This window comes from Triticum aestivum, chromosome 4A (genome assembly GCF_018294505.1).
Source record: "Triticum aestivum cultivar Chinese Spring chromosome 4A, IWGSC CS RefSeq v2.1, whole genome shotgun sequence".
In the NCBI taxonomy this organism is placed as follows: Eukaryota; Viridiplantae; Streptophyta; class Magnoliopsida; order Poales; family Poaceae; genus Triticum; species Triticum aestivum.
The window spans coordinates 674,421,603-674,440,341 of NC_057803.1; the positions used below are offsets into that span (position 1 = coordinate 674,421,603).

The 18,739-nt window shown below is 45.6% G+C and overlaps 1 protein-coding gene across 1 annotated transcript; it reads right to left on the reverse strand.

Annotated features, from left to right (window-relative positions):
- Window positions 1–3,610: 3,610 nt before the first annotated feature.
- LOC123083039 (PHD finger protein ALFIN-LIKE 3-like) lies at window positions 3,611–7,150 on the reverse strand. The gene is made up of 3 exons (XM_044505193.1): window positions 6,943–7,150; window positions 4,469–4,691; window positions 3,611–4,058 (listed from the first exon to the last, which is right to left on the reverse strand). Exons 1-3 carry the CDS (start codon window positions 7,148–7,150, stop codon window positions 3,611–3,613), a joined length of 879 nt encoding a protein of 292 aa, XP_044361128.1.
- Between the last annotated feature and the right edge of the window lie 11,589 nt (window positions 7,151–18,739).

Genomic DNA, 18,739 nt, shown 5'->3' on the forward strand with positions numbered 1-18,739 from the left:
CTATATGTTACAATGTGGCAATTGCTCAGGAGATATGGGGTCTGCCTTCTTGGATCGAAGGGCGTCCTGAGTGACACATGCCTCGTCCCCCTTGATGGCATTGGCGAATCAACACAGACACGGGGGTAGGATGAGGGCGAGCGGGGTGATTGGCGGGGGACTTCTCCTAGGTCGTCTGTGTGGATGTACAGTGTGAAGGAGAAAATGTGCCATGACGAAAGCGAGGTGGGCTTCATCCGATTTTAAAAGAGAGGGCTCCAGCAAGAAATATCCCGCTACAATGGGAAAACAAGCGGGAAGGGGAGGGTCTGGGAGGAGAAGGGAATGGTGTGTCCTAGGGTGGATTTGTTGTGTTGGGACCGCGTGTTGGAGATAACATGACGGATAGTTCGGACAACCACATTTCTCCTCCACATATGGACTTGATTTGGGAGCCCGGACTGTTCAGACGGTTGGATTTCGGGGAGCGGGGCACTCGTTTATGTCTGAATATGTTTGCACTTATGACTTATGAGAGAGAAATGATCTTCGATCTTGGAGACGACTGTAAACATTTGTATGATTCATTTGTATGCACTGTAGTCCATAGTAATGCAAGGCGTTCTACTAGTATCTATTGGAGGAGTTGATCTTACGGCTAGCATCGAACAGGGAGTATATGAACTAATTGTTGCCGCCGAGACCAATGCCTCCAAGAGCTAGCTATTTTGCGTACACAGATGGCCGGCAAGCTGCCGCGACATGAGCTTCCAAGGCTCTCTTCCTGTTACACAATTGCAGAACTCCAGATCGACGCTGTTTACCCTGTGGATGAGACGGTGAAGATCTAGGCCCTGCAAGCTTTTTCACACGTTGCGCAGAAATTTGTTCCTCATATAGTTACTATTTGATGAATTTTTTTATCATTATTAATAATTTTATGTTACTATTATTCATTCATTTTTTTCTAAAGCTGACATAATCTATTTTTAATATTTGAGGAGCTTTAAGTCCAGGTTATACACGTCTACACTACATTTGACAAGTCGAAGTTTGTTCTTGCAGCAATTAAGTGCCTCGGAGCTCTTCAAGATTGGTGCAAACAAATATTAAAAGAGCATAAAAGCGCTGATCTGGGCTAATGTAAAAAAAAACATACTTCTCTTACATTATCCGGTTAACATTGTAATATGAATTCTTGAATATATCCCAACGAAATGCGAAAAGAATGTAATGCCTCTCTCACTACCTTTGTAGTTAAGCATTTTTCATACAAAGGGCCGGTGACTGTATACGGAACAATAAAGGAAGCGTGCGCATATTATATCCTACTCTCCGATCCCTTCGCGGATGCAGTCAGCACACTTGAATTCTTTGAGATGTTTCGCTTCAGAGGCAGTTATGTTCACATATTTGCCATGGAACCACTGGTCACATATGTCACAGCATATCCAAAAGGCGTTGGCATGGCACTACAGGTTTCACAAAAGTATGTAACTTCATGATCATTTCCTTTGTCTTCAGCATGCTTCCTAGAGTCCTTGTTTGGAGCAGATAAATCTTGCATCGACTCTTGAGATGGTGGCACGTTCTCTTCAGCAGGTGTGATAGAGTCAAGCAAGTCTATAGTAAAAAAAAATGCCCGAGATTGTATTATTAGTTTGCGTGTTTGTTTTAGATTTGGGTGGTACAAATTTGTCACTTGAGTTAACAGTTTTTTGCATGAAGCACCCATTGCCATGCATATGGCTGGTGTTCGCGTGGTTCATACCATTGGCTGTAGGCTTGGAATTTCCCGGTACTTCAATCCTATCCCGACGCGTGATAAATATACAGATCTCTATATTTTCCAAAATTATTCAAATCTCACTACTTTTGGTAAATTTAAAAAATTAAGCCGGCCCTCTCTATATCTTCCGTGAAAAAGATCGCATGTGCGCACACAAGTATATATGTTTATATACACTGTGCATTGCCAGTGGAAAATAGCTAGAATCCATATTCCAGACAATTTTTTTTAAATTTGATCATTACTAAAATAAATAGAAAAACTAAGTCATTTATCTGATGTAGTTTAGTGAAAAAATATGTATGTAATATATGCGGCTTAAAAATTACAAATATTTCGAAATAGAATACAGTGCATGGATACTCTTCATTGCCAGGAGAAAATGAATGCCCCTCATGTACTCTTGTAATATTAATGCATGATCGAATCCTAGAAAATATATGGTCTAAAAAAGTTGAAGATTGTGTGGGCGACAAGTGTCCAATGTCTGTATTAAACATAAGACCAAACCCCATCATATTTCTTTAGGATATAAAAGGACACAAAATTATACATGCACCAAAGAATTTCACATTTGCAATAGTATAGCCCACCAGTACACATGCAAACTTCATAAAATTGCTATAATGTTACATCTTCTATCAATCTGGTATTATTGGGGCATGGCACACCAAGAATATATATATCACGCGCATTGGTTTCACACACTCGTCAATTGGCAAAGTCTATGCATGCAAAAAAATACAACCACTAATGCACGGTGTTGTTTATAACTCGATACTCTTTTTCCTTTGTCTAATACAAAAATAAACACAGTCGTATATCTGAAAATAACCTTTTTCCCAAAGAAATAAGTTTGAAAATAACTGCTCAAACTATTGGCCTAAATTCCCCTTTGTTTCAATACAGAACTACTCTACCCCGTGCAACAGCACTGGATTTTGATGACTAATTTTTCTTCATGAAAAACGAATCTGAGATTTCATGTCCGCCGGATTTACAATTTATTTTATTAAAAATGGATCAAAAAAGTCTGGGACAGCAGGATCTAAAAACTACGGCCACAAATGCCCTTAGTTGTTTAACTCAATACATTTTTTCCTATGCCTAATAAGAAATAAACACAGGTATGAGGACAGTTGTAGTATTTGAAGAAGCCCAAGCAGTACTTCACACAAGAGCTATGAGTCCTTGTGTGTGACAGAAACGCATCCATAAATACTCTTCTCCGCTCTTTGTTGGGACTATTAGTCGTTGGCATACTTCTGCGGAAGTGCTACACTATCATGTTTGGTCTGCAGTTACCAGCGGTGCGGGGGTCGGGAAAAATCTTTGCCGGTTCATGCCGGCACCAACACGGAGACGCTTGTGGGCGCCACCTCCCTTCTTGAAGGGCGTCAGGTTTACCCTGTCGGCACTCCTCTCTGTATACCGGCAGAAATCCGAGGATCTGTCTGGGCAGCAGCGTCATTGTCCTCGTAGTCCTTCTTGAAGGTGTTGTTTGGTACGCGGGAATTCAGAGGCATAGGAGTGTGGTGGAATTCAGAGGCATAGGAGCGTGGCGGCGGTTGCTGGAAATCATCGCTTTGGCATTTGTTTCTCTTTTTGGGTTTGATTGTCCTGTTTGCCCATCAGTGATATCACAGTTCTGTCAGGTGGTTTTTATATTAATATAGCAAGGCAAAAGCCTGTTTCGAGTCATTGTAAACTGAATTCTTAAATATATCCCAACGGAATGGGAAAAGAATGTAATGCCTCTCTCACTACCTTTCTAGTTAATCATTTTTCATACAAAGGGTGACTGCATACCCCAAAATAAAGGAATGGGGCACATATTATATCCTACTCTCCGATCACCTCGCGGATGCAGTCAGGACACTTGTATTCTTCGATATGTTTTGCTTCAGAGGCAGTTATGTTCACACATTTGCCATGGAACCACTGGTCACATCCGTCACAACCAATCCAAAAGGCATTGGCATGATACGGAGCATTACAAGATCCGCAAAAGTCAGTAACTTCATTATCCTTTTGTTTGTCTTTAGCAGGCTTCCTAGAGTCCCTGTTTGGAGCAGACAAAACTTGCATCGAGTCTTGAGCAGGTGGCACGTTCTCTTCAGCATGTGTGATGGAGACTACGTCTGGATTGGACACATTCTCTTGAGTTAGTGCACTCGACTCCCTGTTTGCATTGTATCGCGCAAATGTTGATAGCCAAGAAAGACCGTAAGAGAGATAGAATTCGTCATGGACTGTTCGCATCTCGTTTACCATATCAAATAAACGTATCCTGAAAGAGAAAGTAACCCAACATCATCAAATCAGCAATTGGCTTCGCAAGCAATATGTAACACATGACATTCTTGATGCATGGAGGAGCTATATAAGCACTAAAACATAATGATTTAAATAGAAGATGAAGATCGCCCCTAATAAGAATAGCCCATTATTTAATGCTGAGGCTCTAACAATTAGTTCCGCAGGACTACGGCTCTATTGAAGCTGTATTCTCTCTCGTGTTTGTTAAGTGCACAAAAAAACTGTTTGTCCATATAAATGTCCTAAATGTTAGATTGCACATATAAATGTCCTAAATGTTAAGTGCACAAAAAAAACTGTTTGTGAAACGAAGTTGTAGTAGTAGTAGTGGTGGTGGTGGTGGTGGTGGTAGGAGCAGCAGCAACAGTAGTAGTAACGTACCTTTGGTTGGCGTCGAGATGAGTGGACAAGAAAAAGGTGACGCCCATGAGCCACGAGTCGGAGTGGTGGGCGACGAGTGTCAGGTAGTCAGAACGGTTCACATAATCTCGCCGGCGGTTGATGCCTCGTGTCGGCACCGGCAGGCCTGGCGGCACCATCTCCTCCGGCAGTGTCAACTCCCAACTACCGTCCGGGTACCCGTACAAGCACATTGGCTCTTTACCTGAAGCGAGAAAATGAATCACACCACTCCATCAGCCAGTGATTTGCACACCTCGCCATCTTATATTTACTAATTGTAATTGGGGGCACCATATGAGATTTACTTTAATTTAAGAAAAACTACCTCTCCAAATCATCGATTTGACAAAAAGTCATGATATTATTCAAACAGGTTTGATGTAGCTACATGTCAAACAACTCTATTGTAAAAAAAGCAGGAGATTAGATTGTTAGTTTGCATGCTTTCGACACTTTAATTAATTAAATATATTTTTATGAAGCACCCATGCCATGCATATGGCTTGGTGATGGCGAGGTTCATATCACTGGCTGCAGGCTTAGAATTTGCAGGTACTTTAATCCTATTACGAGGCGTGATAAATATTCAGATCTCTATTTTTGCCAAATTTATATAAATCTCTACTTTTGGCTAATTTAAAGTTAAGCCGGCCTTCTCTATGTCATCGTAAGAAAGATCGCTTGTGCGCATACAAGTATATATGTTTATATACACTGTGCGTTGTCCGTGCAGAATAGCAAGGGTCCGTATTTCCCATTACTAAAATAAATAGAAAACTGTATCATTTATCTGACGTAGTTTAGTGAATATACATGTATATAATATGTGACTTAAAATTAAAGATAATTCAAAATAGAACCATGGATCCTCTTCATGACCAGGAGAAAATAAATGTCCTCATGTACTCTTGTAAAACACTTTTGCATGAATATTCTATGTAAATAGTAATGCATAATCGAGTCCTAGAAAAGATATGGTCTAGAAACAGTTGAAGGTTTTGAGGGCGACAAGTGTTGAGTGTCTATAATAAACTTAAGACCAAACCCCATCGTATTTCTTTAGGAGAAAAGGACAAAAAAAGTATACATCCACCAAAGAATTTCGCGTTTACAATACAATAGCCCACCAGTACACATGCAGCCTTCATAAAATTGCTACCATGTTACATCTTGTATCTATTTGGGGTTATTGGGGGCATAGCACACCAAGAATATATATCACGCACATTGATTTCACACACTTGTCAATTGGAAAAGTCTATGCACGCAAAAAATACTACCACTAATGCAGAGAGTTATTTATAACTCTATACTCTTTTTCCTATGTCTAATACAAAAATAAACATGGTTGTATATCTGAAAATAACCTTTTTCTTCCGGAGAAATATGACTGAAAGTAACTGATCAGACTACCAGCCTGAATTCCCCTGTGTTTCAATACAGAACTTCACTAGGCCGTGCAAGAGCAGTGGATTGATGGCTAGTTTTCTTCATGAAAAAACGGATCTGAGATTTCATATCAGCCGGATTTACAATTTTCTAATTAAAAATGGATCTAAAATTTCAGGGACAGCAGGATCTAAAAAATACAGCCACAAATGCCCGTAGTTGTCTAACTCAATACTTTTTCCAATGTCTAATAAGAAATAAAGACCATTATGTGTTTCAAAGGAACTGATCAAACTATCAGTCTAAGTTTAATTAAATAAAGAACTTCACTAGCCCGTGCAATCACGGGATTGATGACTTGTTTTTCTTAATAAAAAATGGATCTGAGATTTCATGTCAGAAGAAACTATCAGCCTATCCCTAATACTAAAATAAACACTGGAGCTGAAGTTTTTTTTCCTATGTCTAATACAAAAAAAAAACAAGGTCATATGTTTAAAAGTAACTGACAAAACTATCAGCCTAAGTTTCCCCATGTTTCAGTGCAGAATTTCACTAGACCGTGCAAACACGGGATTGATGACTAGTTTTTCTTAATAAAAAATGGATCTGAACTTTCATGTCAGATGAAACTATCAGCCTCTGCTTAATACAAAAATAAACACGGGATCTAAAGTTTTCTTTCCTATGTCTTACAAAAATAAACACGCTTATATGTTTAAAAGTAACTGACCAAACTATCAGCCAAAGTTTCCCCATGTTTCAATACCGAACTCCACTATCCCGTGCAACAGCAAACTGATGACTAGTTTTTCTTAATAAAAAATGGATCTGAGATTTCTTGTCAGCCAGATCTACAATTTTGTAACAAGAAATGGATATAAAATTTCTGGGACAGTTGGATCTGTATATTACATACCTTCCTCGCGCAATAAATCATATAATGTATCCTGATCTGCGCGTATGGCAACAAGGAGGAGAAGAGACTGGCGTTAGATCCATCAGCACGTAGGCGTCACATATATAGAGAAAAACGTGTCACTAAGGAGCGCCCCATGGCTTACCTGCGGTGAGGGCTCGGACGAGCGCGCTGCGGCGGCCAGAGAAGTCCTCGTAGATGTTCTCCACGGTCCATGAGACGGCGGGGCGGGAGCGCCATTCACCGGGGTGTGCCGGCAGCGGGGTTGGTGAAGGCCGCCCATGAAAGGGAACGGTGAGACGACGCCTGGTGGGGGTGGGGTTGGAGGAGGAGCCGGCGCGAGATGTGTCCATGGCACGAGATTCGTGCTAGGTTCGCCGACGGCGGGCTGGCAGAGATAGGCGGAGCTCTTGAAGGAGGAAGGTGGAATTGGATCTATGGGGGCACTCTGTTGCTTTGTTGCTTTATATAGAACCGGCGTCAAGAGGGTGGAAGAAACTGGGGAACGGAGGACGCGGGCGGGTTACTACTTTCCTTTCGAGTCTCTGGGCGGGATGTATTTGTTTTCTTTCGTTTCCTATCACGTTTTTGGCCACGCCGGTGAGGTGCCAGCACTGGTGAAATAACTACAAAATAGCTGGCATGCAAATCCTAGGGCTACTGGCGTGTGGTCCCCGGATCAGAAGTCCAGAATACATGGTACTCCTTTATTTCCCTCATTAATTTCATTTGTTTTTTAAAGGCATTTATTTCCTTCGTAGTGTAAAAAGTACACGGCACAATGTGCTCCCACGGTTCTGAAATGCATGATATTTTAGTCATGCAGTTTCTAAGATGAAACTTTGACAATTATTTTGTATGCACTTAAATGTTGCTATAAAAGGTTAAGGGATATGTTTAGATTCTTACCAAATAGTAGTACCTTACCATATGTAAACATGCTTGCGCCAGCCGCGTTCCACGATTGCCACGTGTTCCGATCGAGCCCGCGCACCACAACCCCCTCGAAAACCTTATTCCAGCCGATGAAGGGCTTGCCACACTTTTTTCTCCTACACCGTGCGTTGACCACAACTCCACAGTACCATCTCCTGTCTCTCTCTTTTTCCTCATTCGATGGAATGCTCCTTCTCTCTCCCTGCCCGTCTACTTCACCGCTGAATTGAGTTGGCTTGAGACAGCCGTGGTGTGGAGGCGCCGCTGCAGGGCCCTTTGAAGGAGAAGTTCCAAGGCCGGCGGGTTTGAGGCACCGCAGCAACCGCAGAGCTTGCTGATGCCGTATCCACAGCCGGTGCTGCAACCACACAGCTCGCCGGTGCAACAGCCGCGGTCGATGCTCCAAGCCTGCAATGGGGTGGTCGCAGCAGCCACCGTTGATGCAACCCGATGGGGGCGGCCGCTCCGATGCTTCGATGGCCACGGCGATGGTTCAATGGACACGACAACAAGGCATGCTATGACGACATCGACAGCCGTGGCGGTGCTGCAAGACATGCTTGATTGGCCGCGGCAACGAGGCATACTTTGATGGTGACGACAGTGACAATGCTTCAACGACCACGGCGATGGTTTTATGGACACGGGGATGAGGCATGCAATGGCGGCATCGACGGTCGTGGTGTTGCTGCAAGGCATGCTTGAATGGCCGCAGTGATGAGGCGTACTTCGATGGTGTCGACGGCCCTGGCGATGCTGTGACGCGTGTTTCAATGGCTGCGGCGATGAGGCGTACTTCAATGGTGTTGACGGCCGTGATGATGCTGCGAGGCGTGTTACAATGGTCGTGGCGATGCTTCGACAACCACAACGATGCTTCGATGGACATGGCGATGAGGCACGCTACAACGACATCGACGGCCGAGGCGATGTTGCAAGGCATGCTTCAATGGCCATGGCGACGAGGCGTACTTCGATGGTGTCGACACCCGTGGTGATGCTTCGACGACCACGGCGATGGGTTCGATGGACACGGCGATGAGGCATGCTACGACGACATCGACGACCGTGGCGATGCTGCAAGGCATGCTTCAATGTTAGTGGTGGCGAGGCATACTCACTGGTGGAAAAAGGGCCTTTGGTCGCGGTTCGCAACTGCCATTGGTCGCGGTTGCGCAACCGTGACCGAACGGGCGCGACTAAAGGCCCCACCCTTTAGTCGCGGTTGCTTAAGAACCGCGACTAAAGGCCCGTCCACGTGGGCGCCAGGTGGCCGTCGGGGCGGAGGACCTTTAGTCGCGGTTCTTCTGGCCAACCGCGACTAAAGGCCGCCGCAGGTTTAGGGTTTTAGCCCCCCCCCCTTAAACCTGTTTTCTGTTTAATATGTATTGTTTTATTTCTTTTGTGCTTTATTTTAATTTTGAAGGAGTTTCACATATTCTACAGTACTACATACATGCATATGAATGTACAATTTCAAACAAATTTGAAATTAGAACCAAAAAGAATTCAAGAGGAATATACAATATATATTCAATATCATCGGATGACCATATACAATTTTGAACAAGTTTCCATACATAATTTAATGCATATAAAGTTCTACGTCCTCGTAATGGTGTTCTCCTTTAGGATGGAGGACTTCCCTCCTGAACCATCCAGCTTCTGGACTAAGCATCATCCGGAGGTTATTCCTCTGAGCATTGGTATCACTCGGAACCCGCTCAGAGGTGTATCTCCGGATCATCTCACAGACATAGTATGCACATAGATTGGTCCCCGCTGGCTGAATATCCTCACCATTCTTAGCCTTTGCCCTTTTGAATTCTAGCTCTTTTTTGAATTCACCGACCTTTGTATCTACGAACCGTCTTAAAACCCTACGAGGCAAAGAAAATTAAATGAACAAGAGAGTTATTAGTTACTTGATATTAGGAAATGAACGAAATAGGCCGATCGATATAGAGCGCAAATGAATGAAAATAATTACTTCTGCAGCATTCTTCTCATGTCGACCCAAAGCTTTGGATCCTTATTCAGAGAGTCGTGGACGAGACATTCTGAGGTGTCAACTTTAATTACTAGCAGAATCCAGTGGAACCTGCGGACACGATACATGCACAGTACGTCATGCATAACTCATCGATTAGCCGGCCACATACCATGCATGGAGTAAACAAAAGAGAATGTGCTCAAGACAGAAACACTCACCCAAAATGGTAAGGAAATAGAATATCACTTTTGAGTTCCTGCTTTGTAAGAAACTGCCACAGGTCTGCCTCCATGTCGGCGGGGTGATGCTCCAACACATATCCATTAACGATGTGTGGGTCAATGAACCCAACATTATGGATGTTCCTTACTCTGCATTCCTTAATCTTCATTCTGCATGTATAATAGCGGACACAACAATATAGTTAGGACATATATATAGTGCAGGCAATATGAACGAGATGGGGTAGAAATAAATCACTTACAGAACGTAGCAAGTGATGATAGATTTGTCGAGCTCGCGCAGATTGAAAAGCTGGAACAATTCACTCAGATGAATTTGTACATAGTAATGTTTGAAGTGATGCTCATATCTAACTTCCGCATAAATATATTCTTTGGCGTTTTTATTTTTTATGTAACCCTTGTACCATTTCAGCAGACCTTTCATTTGTGGAGGTAGATCCTGTTCCTGCGCAGGCTCGACGAGAGGCCCATTCTTCACATATGTAATTACTACCTCCTTCACTGGCGCCTCATCAAGGCCTAACAGTTCACGAAGAGTAATACCTAAGTTGGCCGCTTGTTCTCTGGCACTCGTTACAGTCAATCCATGTGCTGCCGCAGCTGCTATGATATCGGGGTCATCCGGACCGGCGGCTTTCACTATAAGCGGGGCAATCGATTGTTTACTTTGTTCCCCGAGCTGGGCAACTCGTTTCCCGCTTTTTTTACTTTCTAATTCCGTTTTCTCGGCCTCCTCCAAGGCTTTGTTCTCCTGGTTCTCCGCCCGCTCTTTCTTCTCCTTCAACATGAGTGCCTGCCTACGAAGTTCACGTGCATAGTCGTCAGGCAGATTCTTCGCGGCTTGGGACGGTGTGCTCAAAAATGACTGAGCCCACTTCTTTTGCTCATCAGAAAATACTGGCTTGGGCTCGGACTCTCTTTTCTTCTTGCAGTCCGCCTTCCATTTCTCATGATCAGCAGCCGCGGCCGCGGCAGTTTCCTCGGCACTACGTTCCCAAGGCCTTGTGGGGAGAGGCTTCAATGATGGCTCCGGTACCTTTGTGGTCTTAGGTACATAAGGTTCCGGGTTAATAATCCAGGACTGCTTCTGCTTCTTTGCCGGAGGTGGATTGGGGGGCGGCGTCTGATCACCCGCCGGACGAGGACTGGGGGGCGGCGTCTGATCACCCGCCGGACGTTGTGGACTGGGGGGCGTCGGCTGACGTGACGGAGGTGTAGGTGAACCGCCACCACCGTAGGGGGGTGGACTTGTTGTCCTTGGCGCCTCGCCTGGAAACTTGATAAACTTCTTTTGCCATAGAATGAAATGGCGCTTGACATCTCCAAGTCTTTTCTCCCCTTCAGGTGTAGCAATGTCAATCTCCAGGTCCTCAAACCCTTGGACTATGTCCTCCACCGTGACACGAGCATAGCCATCTTGAATGGGGGTGTTGTGGTGGAGTGCTCCAGGTAAACATGGTAAAGCACTGCCGATGGCTACCTTCACGGACATGTTCCCGATAGGATAATACAGATGACATTCTTTCATCTCCTTTATATCGTCCACGGGGTAGCGAGGAGGCTCCGGTGCAGTAATTTCGACCACCAGAGGCTCCGGTGCAGTAATTTCGACCACCAGAGGCTCAGGTGCAGTAATTTCGATCGTCGGTGCATCTGCACCAGCCGGTGGGGCCTCCGTGGAAGCCACACTGCTTCTCCGCTGCTGGCTTCTGAGATTCGCTGGATGATCTTCATGCTGCGCCCGAGCTGCATCTCGTTCGGCTACTAGTACACTCACGGTTTTCTTCATCACATCCATTTCCGATGCCAACCGCGCCACAACATCTGCTTCCCGATCCATCTTTCTCTTGCGGCTTCTGTAACCGTACGGGTCATCGTTCTGGGGGAACCCTATTTTCCACGGAATGTGCCCCATGCCTCGTACACGTCCTCCGTGTTCAGGATTCCCGAGGGCTTTTGTCAGCGCGTCGTTCTCTCTGTTGAACTTGATCTTCCCCTCTTGAGCATCCCTCATTGCGTCAATAAGGGCTTGGGTGGGTTTAATTATTTTTCCCCGGTAAACACAGTCCCCTGTCTCCGGGTTCAGCGTTCCCCCATGCCCGTACCACCAGCTTTTGGCCCTTGGGTCCCATCCCTCCGTACCTGGACGGATTCCTCGCGCCCTCAGCTCGTTCTCCATCTTCTCCCACCTAGGCTCCCAAAGGCGATACCCTCCTGGCCCCATAATATGATTGTACTCCTTCTTAGCCGCATTTTCCTTATTTTTTTCGATATTTGAATGAACTGCTCCGATTTCTTTTGCTTCACAAATTCTGGCCAATCATGTTTCAGTTTCTCATATTGTCCTTTGAAATCCGGAGTCTTGTTCTGCTTGACAAAGTCATGGGCTAGATTTTGCTTGAATTTCCGGAATGCGTCGGCCATCTTATGAAGAGCGAACTGTTTGACTAGCCTCCTCCTCTCCTTGTTTTCCTCAATCTTGTTACCCTCCTCATCGAATTTGTTGTATTCCGGAGGTAGAACGAAATGTTCCATAAGCTTTTTGAAGCAATCTTTTTTTGTTCTCTTATCGACGAAAGTGAAACCAGCAATTCGTGCCTTCTTTGGCTTATTCCACTCCTGGACGGTGATCGAGACGTTGTCTCTAACAATGGCTCCGCATTGGTTGACAAACTTGGTGGCGTTCTTGCGGGGCTCCAGCGGCCTGCCGGTTGCACTATCGACAACCTCGATGGTGCATGTTTCTCCTTGTTTCATCGTCTTGGTTGCGCGACGCTTTGACGACGTACTCGATTGTTTCGACGATCCGGCCGAGGGCTAAAATAAGAAAGAGAGTCGCGCGCGTTAGTCCACACATATTTATTCAAATCAGTTAGTTTGTATCACCAGAGGCTCAATGTATATATATATACCTCGGCGCCGGAGGTGGTTGCTACTTCCATTTGAAGATCGTCGTTTATCGACGTTTGTTCGGCATCATCTTGCTGACGGCGCCCTTCATCTTCACCGTCAAGGTTCAGATAAGAAGAGATATCATCTTCTTCTTGTCCGGTCGGCACATATAGAATATCGCCGTTTATGATGCCGAACATATGTGCTTCACCGTCCGGATCATAGTTGTCCATAATCGGGTCAGCTCTATCGTCCGCCATTATGTCAGTCCTGAAAACATGTAGTAAAAACAAATTAATTAAGTGAAGAAGGGGGGCGATGGCGGTGGCGGTGGCGAAAGGGCGGTGGCAAAAGGAGGGGGCGAGGAAGGGGTGGGAGAGGGTGTCGCGGTAGAGCGCGAGACGGGGCGGCAGACGACGGCGTCACGGAGAGGGAGGCGAGGACAACACATTTATAACACCGCGCGCATCGCCGCCCCCTCGCCGCCCCCTCTCCGTATATACGTTTTTTTGTTAATTATCAAATTTTACGGTTTTTTTGTTAATTATCAAGTTTTAAGTTATTTACCGTTTTTGTTAAACTAATTAACTAGTTAAAATTAAAAAGAACAAAAAAAAATTCTCTCTCTCTCTCTCTCTCTCTCTCTCTCTCTCTCTGCTCTCTGCTCTCTCTCTCTCTGCGATCTCTCTCTCTCTCTCGATCATCGCTCTCTGAGCAGTTGAGGGCGGCGAGGCCGGCGGCCCGAGGATGGATTGGGGGGCGGCGCAGCATTGAGGGCGGCGAGGCCGGCCGGCGGCGTTGAGGGCAGCGAGGCCGGCCGGCGGTGTTGAGGGCGGGGGCGAGAGGCGGCGCGGTGGGCGAGGGAGGCCGGCGGGCGGCGTACGAGGGCGAGAGGGGGCGGCGGGCGCCGTACGTGGGCGAGAGGGGGCGGCGGGCGACGGCGGGCGGCGTCGAGGGCGCGGGCGACGGCGGGCGGCGTCGAGGGCGAGGGCGACGGCGGGCGGCGTCGAGGGCGAGGGCGGCAGGCCTTCGGCGCGGCAGAGAAGACGAGCAGAGATGGAGGCGACGGGTCGGGCGTGGTATTTATAGCCCCCCCCCTTTAGTCGCGGTTGTGGAGGCGACCCGCGACTAAAGGCCCTTTAGTCGCGGTTGGGGAGGCGACCCGCGACTAAAGGGTTACCTTTAGTCGCGGTTGGGGAGGCGACCCGTGACTAAAGGGCTTTTTTTGGCGGGTTTTTCGTTCCCGCGCGCAACGACCTTTAGTCGCGGTTGGGCAGGCCAACCGCGACTAAAGGTATTTTCCAAATACTTTTTCTTTTTCAAAATCTTAAAGATACAAATAATATATCAAAAAATTCAGAAAAAAAAAACTAATTCAATTCAATATGTTAAAAACACAAATATTATATCAAAAAATTCAGAAAAAAAAACTAATTCAATTCAAAATTCTAAAAATACAAATAATATATCAGAAAATTAAGAAAAATAAAACTAATTCAATTCAATATGTTAAAAATACAAATAATATATCAAAAAATTCAGAAAAATAAAACTAATTCAATTCAAAATTCTAAAAATACAAATAATATATCAAAAAATTAAGAAAAATAAAACTAATCAATTCAAAATAATATACCAGAGGCCGGTCGTCGGCTATGGTGGTACGGCCGGACTCTGGAGAGCGTCATGGACTACATCACTCCAAATTTCATGTATCATTCGAAAATGGACACCAAACACATCACGGGTAATATAATTCACATGATCCATTCAACAAAGTTTGGTACAATAAATTATTACACATCATTTCTTCCCTTGTGTCCCTGCTTGCTTACGATTGTGCCGTATCCATGGAGCATCCTCATCATTTAACTTAATGCTTGGGTCGGTGTTCACTTTGAAGGGCGGAATTTCAGCAAACATATTATAATCTTCTGACATGTCTGTCTTGTCCTCCACTCCCATGATGTTTCTTTTCCCTGAAAGAACAATGTGGCGCTTTGGATCATCGCATGATGTACTGATCGTTTTCTTATCTTTCCGTTTCCTCGGTTTGCTACTCATGTCCTTCACATAGAAAACCTGAGCGACATCTTTCGCTAGGACGAATGGTTCGTCAAGGTAACCAAGATTGTTGAAATCCACCATTGTCATTCCGTATTGCTGGTCCACCTTTACCCCACCTCCTGTTAGCTTGAACCATTTGCACCGGAACAAAGGGACCTTAAAGGAGGGTCCATAGTAAAGTTCCCATATCTCCTCTATGTAACCATAATATGTGACCTTTTGCCCATTCTCGGTTGCTGCATCAAAGCGGACACCACTGTTTTGGTTGGTGCTCTTTTTATCTTGGGCGATCGTGTAAAATGTATTCCCATTTATCTCGTACCCTTGGAAAGTCGTTATAGTCAAAGATGGTGTCTTGGCCAACATGTACAGCTGATCTACAACATCATTGTCATTCATTAAATGTTTTCTCAACCAACTGCCGTAAGTCTCCATGTGGGCCTTCCTAATCCAGGATTCAGGCTTCCCCGGGTTGTCCGAGCGTAAAATATTCTTGTGTTTCTCAAAGTACGGAGCCACCAAGCTGGAATTGGTCAGTACAGTGTGGTGTGCTTCAGTCAGAGAATGGCCGTCCATACATGTCGTTGATTTCCTTCCGATCGTGCCTTTTCCACTTAGTCTCCCCTCGTGCCGCGATCGAGGAAGACCAATCGGCTTAAGGTCAGGAACAAAGTCAACACAAAACTCAATTACCTCCTCATTTCCATAGCCCTTGGCGATGCTTCCTTCTGGCCTAGCACGGTTACGAACATATTTCTTTAATACTCCCATGAACCTCTCGAAGGGGAACATATTGTGTAGAAATACAGGACCGAGAATGAAAATCTCTTCGACTAGGTGAACCAAGAGGTGCGTCATAATATTGAAGAAGGATGGCGGGAACACCAACTCGAAACTGACAAGACATTGGATCACATCGTTCTGTAACCGTGGTAGATCTTCTGGATTGATTACCTTCTGAGAGATTGCATTGAGGAATGCACATAGCTTCACAATGGCTACTCGAACATTTTCCGGCAGGAGCCCCCTCAAAGCAACCGGAAGCAATTGCGTCATAATCACGTGGCAGTCGTGAGACTTCAGGTTTTGGAACTTTTTCTCCGCCATGTTTATTATTCCCTTTATATTGGACGAGAATCCAGACGGGACCTTCATACTGCTCAGGCATTCAAAAAAGATGACCTTCTCTTCTTTGGTCAGAGCGTAGCTGGCACGACCTTGAAACCATTCCGGATGCCGGTCATCAGGGTCTTTCAAACGTTGTTGGTCCTGCCGTGCTTCCTTTGTATCATTTGTCTTCCCATACACGCCCAAGAAGCTTAGGAGGTTCACGCAAATATTCTTCGTAACGTGCATCACGTCGATTGCAGAGCGGACTTCTAGGACTTTCCAATATTCTAGCTCCCAGAATATAGATTTCTTCTTCCACATGGCTGCGTGCCCGTCAGCTCCCTTCGGAACTGATTGTCCGCCAGGACCCTTTCCAAAGATGACTTTCAAATCCTTGACCATATCAAATACCTCAGCACCAGTGCGTTCCGCAGGCTTCGGCCGGTGATCTGCCTTGCCGTTGTAATGCTTGCCTTTCTTTCTTACTGGATGAATTTTCGGAAGAAATCGACGATGCCCAAGGTACACGTTCTTCTTACAATTTGGCAAATGTACACTTTCAGTCTCATGTAAGCAGTGCGTGCATGCATTGTATCCCTTATTTGACAGTCCCGAAAGGTTACTAAGAGCAGGCCAATCGTTGATGGTTACGAAAAGCAACGCTCGTAGGTTAAATTCCTCTTTTTTGTGCTCATCCCACACACGGACACCAGGTCTGCCCCACAGCTGTAAAAGTTCATCAACTAATGGCCTTAGGTACACATCGATGTCGTTGCCGGGTTGCTTCGGACCTTGGATGAGCACTGGCATCATAATGAACTTCCGCTTCATGCACAACCAAGGAGGAAGGTTGTAGATGCATAGAGTCACGGGCCAGGTGCTATGGCTGGAGCTCTGCTCGCCAAAAGGATTCATGCCATCTGTACTTAGACCAAATCTTATGTTCCTTGCGTCAGCTGCAAAATCTTTGAACTCTCTGTCGATCTTTCTCCATTGCGTTCCATCTGTGGTGTGTCTCAACTCCCCGTCCGACTTACGGTCCTCTTTGTGCCATCGCAACAACTTGGCATGCTCTTTGTTCCTGAACAGACGTTTCAATCGTGGTATTATAGGAGCATACCACATCACCTTGGCGGGAACCCTCTTCCTGGGTTTCCCGCCCTCAACATCGTCACCAGGGTCATCGCCTCTGACCTTATAATGCAATGCAGTGCATACCGGGCATTCATTCAAATTCTCGTATTCACCGCGGTAGAGGATGCAGTCGTTGATGCATGCATGTATCTTCAGAACCTCTAAACCTAGAGGGCAGACAACCTTCTTTGCTTCGTACGTACTGGCGGGCAACTCGTTATTCTTTGGAAACATATTCTTCAACATTTTCAGCAAGTTTTCAAATGCCGAGTCAGCTACACCTGCCTGTGCCTTCCATTTCAGCAAATCCAGTGTGCAGCCCAGCTTTTTCAGACCATCATCGCATCCAGGGTACAACGACTTTCTGTGATCATCTAACATGCGATCCAAATTCTCCCTCTCCTTTTCAGTTTCGCAGCGTCTCCGTGCATCAGCAATGGTCCGACCAAGATCATCAACGGTCTCATCACGTGCCTCTTCTTCACCTTCACCTTCACCTTCACCTTCCCCTTCACCTGCCCCTTCCCCTTCACCTTCCCCTTCACCTGCCCCTTCACCTTCCCCTTCACCTTCAGCATCCTCCATGAAAGTATCACCGAAATGAGCAAGATAGCTTTCATCGATGAAATCATCCCCTTCTTCATCTTCTTCCATTATAACCCCTCTTTCTCCATGCTTGGTCCAACAATTATAGCTTGGCATGAAACCATGCCGAAGCAGGTGCAGGTGAACTTCTCTTGAGGAAGAGTAACCCTTCTGATTCTTACAGTCAACACATGGACAGATAACAAAACCCTTCTGCTTGTTCGCATTAGCCACTACGAGGAAATCTTTCAAACCCGTAGTGAACTCGCGGGAGAGTCGGTTACCGTACATCCATTGCCGATTCATCTGCATTATTATAATATAAAATATATAATTAACCATCATGCATTTGTTAAAGTAACTAGCTATAAACGATAGAAATTATACAATGAACAACACACATGCAGATTTTATCAATGACACACATGCATGAAAGGTTCAAGTTGCTAACCGCGATCGAGGAGGAAAAAATAAATGAGGAACCTCAAGTGTGGCTCCAACACTTCATATCATGTTTGTTTCACCCTCTTGGGGCATTTCATCAAACACCTTGTGTGCATAAGAGGAACCAAAAGCAAACCTACACCCCCTTGTGAAGCTTGTGAAGAGAAGTGGCACCAAATGGCTAAGTGAGCGTGCTGAACTGGTATATATAGGGGAGGAGCTTTAGTCGCGGTTGGCCTGGCCAACCGCGACTAAAGGCCTTTGGGCACCTTTAGTCGCGGTTGGCCTGGCCAACCGCGACTAAATCCCCTCACGTGCACCAGCTGGCCACCCAGCGCCCTGGGCCCAGGCCTTTGGTCGCGGTTCGTCTGCCGAACCGCGACTAAAGACTTCATTAGTCACGGTTCCTACAGTTTCGTGACTAATGAGGCTGGACGGAAGCCTCTTTTTCTACCAGTGACTTCAATGGCGCCGACGGCCACACCAATGCTTTGACAACGTCGATGGCCATGGCGATGTTGCGAGGCATGCCGCGG

Excerpts from the sequence above, each read along its gene's own strand:
- LOC123083039 (XM_044505193.1), bottom strand. The coding sequence starts at position 7,150 with ATGGACACATCTCGCGCCGGCTCCTCCTCCAACCCCACCCCCACCAGG. Across the intron at positions 4,692-6,942 it reads CGTCCGAGCCCTCACCGCAG|GTAAAGAGCCAATGTGCTTG; the intron begins GTAAGCCATGGG and ends TTCTCGCTTCAG. Across the intron at positions 4,059-4,468 it reads CATCTCGACGCCAACCAAAG|GATACGTTTATTTGATATGG; the intron begins GTACGTTACTAC and ends TTTCTCTTTCAG.